This window comes from Ranitomeya imitator, chromosome 4, assembly GCF_032444005.1.
Source record: "Ranitomeya imitator isolate aRanImi1 chromosome 4, aRanImi1.pri, whole genome shotgun sequence".
NCBI lineage: Eukaryota > Metazoa > Chordata > Amphibia > Anura > Dendrobatidae > Ranitomeya > Ranitomeya imitator.
The window spans coordinates 448869780-448882136 of record NC_091285.1 but is presented as its reverse complement, the minus strand read 5'-3'; the positions used below and the strand labels follow the sequence as shown (position 1 = coordinate 448882136).

Genomic DNA, 12357 nt, shown 5'->3' with positions numbered 1-12357 from the left:
TGGACGCCATGTCACGTTTAGAGAGCCCCTGATGTGCCTAAACAGTGGAAACTCCACACAAGTGACACCATTTTGGAAACTAGACCCCTTAAGGAACTTATCTAGATATGTGGTGAGAACTTTGAATGCCCAAGTGCTTCACAGAAGTTTAGAATGCAGAGTCGTGAAAATAAAAATTTATTTTTTTTCACAAAAAAGATATTGTAGCCCCCAAGTTTTTATTTTCACAAGGGTAACAGGAGAAATTGGACCACTAAAGTTGTTGTCCAATTTATCCTGAGTATGCTGATGCGCCATATGTGGGGGTAAACCACTGTTTGGGCGCACAGCAGAGCTCGGAAGGGAAGGAGCTCCGTTTTGGAATGCAGACTTAGATAGAATGGTCTGTGGGCGTTATGTTGCGTTTGCAGAGCCCCTGATGTACCTAAACAGTAGTAACCCCCCACAAGTGACCCCGTTTTGGAAACTAGACCCCCCAAGGAACTTATATAGGTGTGTGGTGAGAACTTTGAATGCCCATGTGCTTCACAGAAGTTTAGAATGCAGAGTCAAAATAAATAAATAAATAATTTTTTTTCCACAAAAAATATTTTGTAGCCCCCAAGTTTTTATTTTCACAAGGGTAACGAGAAATTGGACCCCAGAAGTTGTTGTCCAATTTATCCCGAGTACGCTGATGCCCCATATGTGGGGGTAACCCACTGTTTGGGCGCACGGCAGAGCTCAGAAGGGAGGGAGCACCATTTGACTTTTTGAGCGCAAAATTGGCTGTCGTGTTTGGAGACCCCCTGATGTACCTAAACAGTGGAAACCCCCCAATTCTAGCTCCAACCCAACTCCAACACACCCCTAACCCTAATCCCAACCAGATCCATAATCCTAATCACTAACTCTAACCATAATCACAACCCTTACCCCAAAACAACCCTAATGTCAACCATAACCCTAATCAAAACTCTAAATCCAACACACCCCTAATCCTAATCTCAACCCTAACCTCAAACCTAACCCTAATCCCAATACACCCCTAATCACAACCCTAACCTTAACCCTAATCCCAAGCGTAACCCTAATGCCAACCCTAACCCTAATACCAACCCTAATCCAAACCCTAACCCTAATCCCAACTCTAACCCTAACTTTAGCCCCAACCCTAACCCTAGCCCTAAGGCTACTTCACACTTGCGTCGTTTGGCATCCGTCGCAATCCGTAGTTTTGAACAAGAAACGGATCCTGCAAATGTGCCCGCAGGATGCGTTTTTTGCCCATAGACTTGTATTGCCGACGGATCGTGACGGATGGCCACGCGTCGCGTCCGTCGTGCACTGGATCAGTTGTGTTTTGGCGGACCGTCGGCACAAAAAAAGTCCAATGAAACGTTTTTTTGTACGTCGCATCTGCCATTTCTGACCGCGCATGCGTGGCCGTAACTTCGCCCCCTCCTCCCCAGGACATAGATTGGGCAGTGGATGCGTTGAAAAACTACATCTGCTGCCCACGTTGTGCACAATTTTCACAATGTGTGTCGGTATGTCGGGCCGACGCATTGCGACGGCCCCGTACCGACGTAAGTGTGAAAGAAGCCTAACCCTAAATTTAGCCCAGCCCTAGCCCTAACCCTAGCTCTAACCCTACCCCTACCCCTAACCCTACCCCTAACCCTACCCCTAACCCTAGTCCTAACCCTACCCCTAACCCTAACCCTACCCCTAACCCTAATTTTAGCCCCAACTGCTGTTCTCCTGCCGGCCAGCAGATGGAGACAGATGGCGGGCGCATTGCGCATGCGCCCACCATTTTCTTTTGCCGGCGGCCAGGAGGAGCAGCAGGAGGATCCAGGGACACAGGTGAGTATGATAGGGTCCCCGAATCCCCCTATTTCTCTGTCCTCTGATGTGCGATCACATCAGAGGACAGAGAATTACACTTTACTTTTTTTTTTGCGGTCGCCGGTAAACAGTTAATTACCGGCGATTGCAAAACAGGGGTCGGTAAAACCGACCCCGATCATGTTCTTTGGGGTCTCAGCTACCTCCGGCAGCCGAGACCCCAAAGACTCTCGCGGGGCCGGCCGGCGGGCGCACTGCGCATGCGCCCGCCATTTTGAAAATGGCGGCGCCCACCGGGAGCCACGAGGAGCATCGGGGGAGATAGGTGAGTATTGGGGGGCTATCTGGGACCCCTTTTCTCTGTCCTCCGATGTGCGATCACATCGGAGGACAGAGAAATTAAAAAGAGATCGCGTTTTTTTTTTTTGCGATCGCCGGTCAACGGTTAATTACCGGCGATCGCAAATGCGGGGTGGGTAAAAAAAACCCCCGAATCCTGTTCTCTGGGGTCTCGGCTACCCCCGGCAGCCGAGACCCCGGAGAAAATCCGACTCTGGGGGCGCTATTTAATTTTTCCACAGCGCCGTTAATTAACGGCGCTGTGGTTTAAGTACCCTTAGCGGCCGCCGTTAAAAGGCGTATCGGCGGTCGCTAAGGGGTTAATAATGATTTCAAAATTATAAAATCCCCCTACATGAGCAAAAGGGAATCTACTTTGAATCTTTCTGTAGCTCTAGATGATTGGGAACTGGCCATGTCCTTGACTTATTCGGCCACCATGTCCATGGCTCTTCATGAGTCTTATTTTAAGCTTATCTCTAGGTGGTATTATTCACTGTCTCGCTTAGCATTTATTCCTTCCAATTCCCCTCTCTGCTGGAGGGATTGTGGACATTGTGGTAGCCTTTCCCATTTGTTTTGGTTTTGTCCACGTATTAGACCTTTTTGGGATGAAATCTCTTCTCTTATTTCTATTATATTAAAACGTTCAGATTTTTGTCTGTCTCCTCAGTTGGCCCTGCTTTCGTTGAATGCAGATCAATTGACTCCACCTTTTAGGAAACTTGTTGTTGTTTTAGTTTCTAAGAATGCTATGGCTTTATTTTTAAATCTTCTTCAAGAAATTGACAAACTGGCTTTGCATAAATCTTATGAACAAAAATTGGCGTTACTGAATGGCTGCTTTCCTTCCTTTTTGAAAAAATGGTCTCGCTGGCTGGAAATATTTCTATAAGAATTTACTGTTTTGTTTTATTTTATTCTATTTTTACTTTTATGCTTCATGAATGTTTCATGCCATTGCATTTATGTTAACCTTGCTCTCTCTATGTCTTGTTTTAGTTGAAAATGTTAATAAAATTGTTTGAAAAACAATATTTACTTATCTATTAAATGGACAGTAAGGTTTAGGAAAAATGTATTACAAATATATTTTTAGATGCTGTATCTTATGGTTGAAAAAGTTCCCATCTACTATATAAAGCTGAATGTGTGTATGTGTGTGTATGTGTGTATGTATGTCCGGGATTGGCATCTGCACCATCGCAGCTACAGCCACAAAATTTTGCACAGTCGCACGTCTGGACCCCGAGAGCGTCATAGGCTATATTGTGAGGCGAAATTTTAACCCCGCGCATTCCAATTCACCAAACAATTTTGCCCCTATCTACATAATGGGGAAAAAGTGAAATGAAAAGTGTTGGAGGCGTCGCAGTTACAGCCACAAAATTTTGCACAGTCACACGTCTGGACCCTGAGAGCGTCATAGGCTATGTTGTGAGGTGAAATTTTAACTCCGCGCTTTCCAATTCACCAAACTATTTTTCCCCTATCTACATAATGGGGAAAAGTGAAAGGAAAAGTGTTGGAGGCAAATTGACAGCTGCCAGATGTGAACAAGGGGGACTTAAAGAATGAGAGCGATGGCGCAAAAGAGTATATACCGTACAGTTGCTAAGGTGGGGCCCCGACATGAGATACTCACCACACACGGGGATATGAACACGCACACAAAATGCGCCACACACTACCACTGCTTGAACACATATACCACCCTCAGCACACATTTCACCACACATACACCAACCTCGCCACATAAAAGTCGAAACACAAAAGTCGCCGCTCAAAACTCGCCACGCGCAAAACTCGCCACATGCAAAAACTAGGCTCACGCAAAACTCGCCACAAGTGCAAAACTCACCTCATGGAAAACTCGCCACACGCAAAACTTGCACACGCGGAAAAATTGCCACATGCACAAAATTTGCAACACATGCAAAAGTTGCCTCACACAAAACTTGCACATACTCAAAAGGCACCACACATAAAACTCGCCACGCGCAAAACTCGCCATGCGCAAAACTTGCTGCACACAACTTGCTACACTAACCTGTCACATGCAACTCAACACACAAAAAGTTGCTACACGCTTGTTGCCACACAAAACTCATCTCACAAAAGTCGCTACATGCATGTTGCCACACACAACTCAACACACAACTTGACAAATGAAACTCGCTCTAAAACACACACAAGTCTGGCATTATCCTTCAAAAATAAAAATCTGATTAATAAGCAGACAAACTACAAGAGAAACAAATGTACCATATAGGAAATACGGCAGCTGTCAGTCACATGACCTGTCTATTATGTGTATGTGTGAGCTAATATATACTGCCAGGGGGAGGGCTTCCTGTTGGCTGGGGATTTATCAGGCTGCCAATTTATCTTACAAATACTGAGGTAAAAATACTGAGCAAATAACGTGTGAATGAGGTCTAATACAGGAGATCACACAGGTATATACTATATACAGGGGAGATGACACACAGATATATACTATATACAGGAGAGATGACACACAGGTATATACTATATAGAGGAGGAGATGACATACAGGTACATACTATATACAGGAGGAGACGACATACAGGTATATACTATATAAAGGAGGAGATGACACACAGGTATATACTATATACAGGAGCAGATTACCTACAGGTATATACTATATACAGGAGGAGATGACATACAGGTATATGCTATATATAGAAGATGACATACAGGTATATACTATATACAGGAGGAGATGACACACAGATATATACTATATACAGGGGAGATAAAACACAGGTATATACTATATACAGGAGGAGATGACATACAGGTATATACTGTATATAGAAGATGACATACAGGTATATACTATATATAGGAGGAGATGACATACAGGTATATACTATATATAGGAGGAGATGACATACAGGTATATACTATATACAGGGGAGATGACACACAGCAGGTATATACTATATACAGGGGAGATGACATACAGGTATACACAGGAGATGAAATACAGGTGTATACTATATATAAGGGAGATGACAAACGTATATACTGAGGTGAAAATGAGAGGTGTGAGGTGAAAATGAAAAGGTGTGAGTGCAAAATGAGAGGAGTGAGGGAAAATAGTGGAGTGATCGGAAAATGACAGAAGTGAGGTCGAAATGACAAGTGTTAGGGGGGAATGAGAGGAGTGAGGGAGAAAATGAGAGGTGTGAGGGAGAAAATGAGAGATGTGAGGGGGAAAATTAAAGATGTGATTGGGAAAATGAGAGGCGTGATGGGAAAATAAGAGAAGTGAGGTGCTATAACTAACCACAGATATTTACTATGCCCAGGCAACGCCGGGCTCTTCAGCTAGTTTTATATAAAACCTCAAAGTTTATTAAATAATTTGACAAACTGACTGTATAGGATAGTCAATATTATTGCTATAATTTCACTTGGATGGCTTCTAGCACTGTGCAATGAAAAAAGAGACAATATAGCATTTAGAATAAGACAAAAAAAGTACCGTTTATACTCGAGTATACGCCGAGAATTTCAGCCCATTTTTTTAGGCTGAAATTGCCCCGCTCGGCTTCTACTCGAGTCATACCCAGGGGTCGGCACGGGAGGTGGAGCAGCAGCTGTGTAATCATACCCACCTGCTCCTAGGGCAGTCCCTGGTTCCCCGGCGCCAGCAGCTTCTTCCTGTAGTGAGCGGTCACATGGTACCGCTCGTTACAGTAATGAACATGGACCCCACTCCACTCCCATAGGGGTGGAGCCGCATATTTATTACTGTAATTTTTTTCTTTATTGCAGCAACAGCATATGGGGCAAATGTCTACATGGAGCATCTTATGGGACATAATCAACATTTGTGCAGCATTATATGGGGCAAATGTCTGTATGTAGCATCTTATGGGGCCATAATCCGCATTTGTGCAGCATTATATGGGGCATATTTTAATATAGAGCATCTTATGGGACCCATCATAAACTTTATGGAGCATTATATGGGGCTTCTTATTCAATATGGATATTCAAAAACACTTAACCTACTGCTGTCTAAATTAATGTTACTTTTATTGGTATCTATTTGTATTTTTGACATTTACCGGTAGCTGCTGCATTTTTCCCAGTTTTTTGTGGCAAAATTAGGGGTCTCGGCTTATACTCGGGTCGGCTTATACTCGAGTATATACGGTAAATCAAACATTTAATGTTTATAAACATTTTAATTAGAAACATATGTAATAGAGGGGTATACTTAACATAACTGATTATGTCTGACATTTTCTATAATTCATCGAAATATATTGTACTTATTTTGCATAAATATAAAATCTCAAGAATCCAGTAGTGAGACAGCTTGGTCAACTGAACGAGACTATAGTCAAACAAATGGGCCAATAAAAGAGCACGATAGGACACAGAATCCTTTAATCTCTCCTGATTGTCTGCTTTATTCATGAAATCAAGCTGAAGATACAACTATATAGCCAAAACCTGTGATTTCACACCCCAGTATAATAATCTTGTGTATGAAAAATAATAAATATACAGAATAAGTTAATTTGCAATGTATATGCTATATTTATCCATCACAAATTGGCCTTGGCACCTATAAATAACATTCATAACATCATGTTTCAGGGCTTCTTCTGCAACAACACTCCTTTAGGATGCTATTCATGACATTCATTAAATAACACAATTATTAAAGTGATACTTCAGTAAGCAGATGTCTAAGAGATTATATGCATGTGAAAAATACATGCTACTTAACAAATAAATGAGTAAAACCAAAATCATTCAATATTTGTCATGGTATAATACATTAATGACTTATTCTGAATCTGCAATCTCATCTCCAAATCTTTCTGTCTACGTCAATTTTCGAGGCTGATAGGGCCTAGGGGACAGAAGTGCTGAAGCCCTAGGTGAGAATGGACCCGATCCCTCCATCTCCCCCTGACTTCGTGGACTTAGCGGAGATCCCTCTGCGTGACTCCTCCAGCTCTTGCTCATCGCTCCAGGAATATTAAGTCTCGCTGGAGAATGCGTAGCACTTGTGTTTATAGGTGTTGCAGATCTTGAGCTTTGAACAGAGTCTGACCAGAATGCTTCTGGAGTTTGGTTTCCAGTTACTGATGTTAATGATCCTTGGCTGCCTGACTCGGCTTCCTGAAGATTTCTGGAGCCTCCAGATAAACGGGGCACAGTAGGGTCTGTAGGTTCTTTTTTGTGACCAGTTTGCGAAATACTTCTTATCTGTTGGACCTGCTGCTGGAAACGTAGCTTAGCTACATAATAGAGAGAAATAGAGAAATATAAAACTTTTGTAAGAAACATGTCATGAGTATGTCACTCCAACCTGGGAATTCTGGGGTTTAGAACATCACTGTGTATTGTGAATCGCAGATCTTCCATTTAGCCTGTGTCTTTGGATCCCATATTAAATAAATTTGGTTTCCTTTGGTGCTGAAGAGGTTAAGGACCCTTTCTATGTTGGTCAGAAACATGCAGCTCCATTTCAGTTCCTTCTGATCTTGCCATTAACTCTGTCTCTTCCTATAAAATCTGGCCAGACCCTCCCTGTCTTGTCCGTGAAAGCTCTGCTTCCTTGCTCTTAGGAGATGCTGTGCTGAATAGTTGTGGTTGCTATTTGAGATTCGTCTTCCTGTTCTGTGTGCTAAAGCTAAGTGTTTTGGAGACAAGTTGGAGAAGTGTTCTGTTGTATGTGTGTGTGTTTATCTCCTGGTCCCTGTTCCCATTTAGTTTAGTTCTCCCTGTCTATATCATACTTCATATTGTTGGTTGGTGCTTTTGTATGGTACAGAGTTTCTGTTATCCCTGTTTTGTCTTGTGTCGTGTTCGCATTGCATTTGTCCCACTCTCCATGGGGTAGGGGAAGGGACCGACCAGGGATTAACAGGAGCATAGTAAGGTCGAAGACTCTGGCCTCTCTACAATCAACAGACCCAGGACATGGATAGTTAGGGTCCCAGTTCCAGGGACAGTTTGAGGTCCCCTCCTCTACCTAAGACCGTCACAGCATAGTAAAACAGAAGGAAAGTAGGGTCAGTGTAATAACTTATGTTAAAAACCATCCTACTGCAAATAACAGCTAAAGGCACAAAAATGCATTTGGCTATTGTCCAATAATAACTGGAGGGCCAAGTCACATTCATAAGTAGGCTATCGGCATATAAATAAATTAGTCAACATAATAACTGGCATTCATTCTGACAGAATTAGCAAGTAAAATCTGGTATTTAAAAACATCTAATATACATACAGTGGGGCAAAAAAGTATTTAGTCAGTCAGCAATAGTGCAAGTTCCACCACTTAAAAAGATGAGAGGCGTCTGTAATTTACATCATAGGTAGACCTCAACTTTGGGAGACAAACTGAGAAAAAAAATCCAGAAAATCACATTGTTTGTTTTTTTATCATTTTTTTTGCATATTATGGTGGAAAATAAGTATTTGGTCAGAAACAAACAATCAAGATTTCTGGCTCTCACAGACCTGTAACTTCTTCTTTAAGAGTCTCCTCTTTCCTCCACTCATTACCTGTAGTAATGGCACCTGTTTAAACTTATCAGTATAAAAAGACACCTGTGCACACCCTCAAACAGTCTGACTCCAAACTCCACTATGGTGAAGACCAAAGAGCTGTCAAAGGACACCAGAAACAAAATTGTAGCCCTGCACCAGGCTGGGAAGACTGAATCTGCAATAGCCAACCAGCTTGGAGTGAAGAAATCAACAGTGGGAGCAATAATTAGAAAATGGAAGACATACAAGACCACTGATAATCTCCCTCGATCTGGGGCTCCACGCAAAATCCCACCCCGTGGGGTCAGAATGATCACAAGAACGGTGAGCAAAAATCCCAGAACCACGCGGGGGGACCTAGTGAATGAACTGCAGAGAGCTGGGACCAATGTAACAAAGCCTACCATAAGTAACACACTACGCCACCATGGACTCAGATCCTGCAGTGCCAGACGTGTCCCACTGCTTAAGCCAGTACATGTCCGGGCCCGTCTGAAGTTTGTTAGAGAGCATTTGGATGATCCAGAGGAGTTTTGGGAGAATGTCCTATGGTCTGATGAAACCAAACTGGAACTGTTTGGTAGAAACACAACTTGTCGTGTTTGGAGGAAAAAGAATACTGAGTTGCATCCATCAAACACCATACCTACTGTAAAGCATGGTGGTGGAAACATCATGCTTTGGGGCTGTTTCTCTGCAAAGGGGCCAGGACGACTGATCCGGGTACATGAAAGAATGAATGGGGCCATGTATCGTGAGATTTTGAGTGCAAACCTCCTTCCATCAGCAAGGGCATTGAAGATGAAACGTGGCTGGGTCTTTCAACATGGCAATGATCCAAAGCACACCGCCAGGGCAACGAAGGAGTGGCTTCGTAAGAAGCATTTCAAGGTCCTGGAGTGGCCTAGCCAGTCTCCAGATCTCAACCCTATAGAAAACCTTTGGAGGGAGTTGAAAGTCCGTGTTGCCAAGCGAAAAGCCCAAAACATCACTGCTCTAGAGGAGATCTGCATGGAGGAATGGGCCAACATACCAACAACAGTGTGTGGCAACCTTGTGAAGACTTACAGAAAACGTTTGACCTCTGTCATTGCCAACAAAGGATATATTACAAAGTATTGAGATGAAATTTTGTTTCTGACCAAATACTTATTTTCCACCATAATATGCAAATAAAATGTTAAAAAAACAGACAATGTGATTTTCTGGATTTTTTTTTCTCAGTTTGTCACCCATAGTTGAGGTCTACCTATGATGTAAATTACAGACGCCTCTCATCTTTTTAAGTGGTGGAACTTGCACTATTGCTGACTGACTAAATACTTTTTTGCCCCACTGTATATCACTATATGGCAGGCCAAAAGTGCATCCACTTACCGTCCTAAGTGCTCAAGCGCACAGCCATGTAATATCCATAGTCAAACATTGGTGACAATATGGCTCTTACTGTAGAGCTCTGTAACTTGACATATGGCTATGTCTGCAGATGCCACAGGTCAGTTTGAGGAATATCTGATATACAATTGACAATGGTCAACTCTAAATGCTATAATTGACAAGTATATTATGTTAGATGACATAGTGAGGCTGCCAAGTGATGAAGCACCTGGTGTATAACTGTAAGGGGGTTACCTTCTCTGCTCCTTGCCTGGAACCACTTAGCTGTGCAGCAGGTTTCTCTGGGGGCAGACTTAGAGACCGGGACAGGAAGGAAGCCGAGCTGAGGGAGAGAAAGGGCACGCTTTCCAGGGCTAGAGGAGCGTGTACTGGACACAGAGCAGTGCGTGCAGCAGAGAGAGCAGTGGGCGCAGCGGAGAGAGCAGCGGATACACCAGCCAGAACAGCACGCAGCTGCGCTCCGGGGAAGAGAGAGCTCCCGGTCGGAGGACTGATACAGGGAGATTGTCCAGAAAGACTGCATCTTGTGAGTACGTGAAAGCGGACTCTGCTGTGGCTGGAGAGGTGCGCCCTGATGCCCGTGCAAAGACAGTGACCCGTGCAGAGACAGTGGCCCCTAGTACCCATGGTATTAGTGCAGAGCGCCCGATTCCTGTTGGGAGACCCAAAAATAGACTGAACACCATTCTCCCGGGATAGGCTGCACTGTTGAAGCAAAAGACTCAGAGCACAGGGGACCCCGTTTGCCTAGCATCCCCTCTGCTTACCACAGTAACCCCTTAAACCCTAGGTTGAGGGTTCCTAGAGAGACTACACAGCCCATGGATAACAGAGGGATGACAAGTGCCGCTGTTTATGTTGGAGAAGATGACCCTACAAGCAAGTCCTCATCAGACTGATAAGTGTTTTCCCCAGAAATTCCATTTATTACTGTTTGACTGTCTGGGAACTTATACTGCTTCTCTATTTTTGCACAGTTATTTTATCAATTTATATTCTACTGTTTTCTCCCTGCGAGGAGAATATTGCCCCTGTTAATAAACCCCCCTCAACAGTTGGTCTGTCTGTTCTGTGGTGACATACTCTACCCTGCACTCTATTACATAACCTGTCTATTCTGTGTAGCATCACTCACTACAGCAAAACATAGGAGCTGCATGTGCAGAGCCCACATGTCAGCAGGGTGGGGTGAAGCTTGCTGCAGGATTTTGTGAATACCTGGAAAATGTTGCATGGCAGGGCCAGACTGGTCATCTGGCATTTTTGGCAAATGCCCGAAGGGCCTGCCTAGTCATGGGCCGCCTTGTCTGCAACGTTGTTGACAGAGTAAGTGTACTCAAGATGCTCATACTGTTAACAGTTGTGACAGAGCACAAAGTCGCTGGCTCTTTCATGTTTGTCTGTGGCCTGCTGGAGGCCAGCACCAAGCAGGGGACATCAGCGGTGCAATAATGTCACTGCATTGTGCTGACAGCATCCACTGCGAGAGTGGATAGAAGAGACAGACACTGTTGAGGATGAGGAGTCTGGATTAGGTGAGTATAGGGATTTTTTTTTATTTGAGGGGGAACCATCATACTATATAGGGTGCTGTGAGTTGGACCATCATCTATATATATAATTGCCTAAGGGTTTTTCCGTCTGTCTGTCTGTCTGTCCTGGAAATCCCGGCTCTCTGATTGGTCGAGGCCGCCAGGCCTCGACCAATCAGAGACCGGCACAGCATCGATGTAGAAATCCCGCGTCTCTGATTGGTCGAGGCCGCCAGGCCTCGACCAATCGGCAACGGGCACAGCGACGATGATGTCATAAAGGACGTAGACATCTCACGTTTCTGATTCAGCGACGGGCACAGTATCGACGTAGATGTCATAATGGTTGCCATGGCGATGATGATGTCATAAAGGTTGCCTCGACCAATCAGCGACGGGCACAGTCTGCCGCGAATTCTGGAATCATCATTGTCCATATACTACGGGGACATGCATATTCTAGAATACCCGCCAGGCCTCGACCAATCAGCAACGGGCACAGCGACGATGATGTCATAAAGGACGTAGAAATCCCGCGTCTGATTGGTCGAGGCCTGGTCGAGTGTCTCTGATTGACACTTCTATATTGATCAGTCCTCCTGACACTTCTGTTGATCAATCCTCCTGACACTTCTGTATTGATCAGTCCTCCTGACACTTCTATATTGATCAGTCCTCCTGATACCTCTATATTGATCAGTCCTCC

General features: G+C 44.0%; 1 protein-coding gene across 1 annotated transcript in view; it reads right to left on the bottom strand.

Annotated features, from left to right (window-relative positions):
- Window positions 1-6596: 6596 nt before the first annotated feature.
- Window positions 6597-12357, bottom strand: part of LOC138676431 (putative leucine-rich repeat-containing protein DDB_G0290503) — a 176563-nt gene continuing 170802 nt past the window's right edge. The window contains exon 30 of the mRNA XM_069765720.1: window positions 6597-7463. Within this exon, the coding sequence (XP_069621821.1) occupies window positions 7045-7463 (419 nt within the window). The 3' untranslated portion in view covers window positions 6597-7044. The remainder of the gene's footprint in view (window positions 7464-12357) is intronic.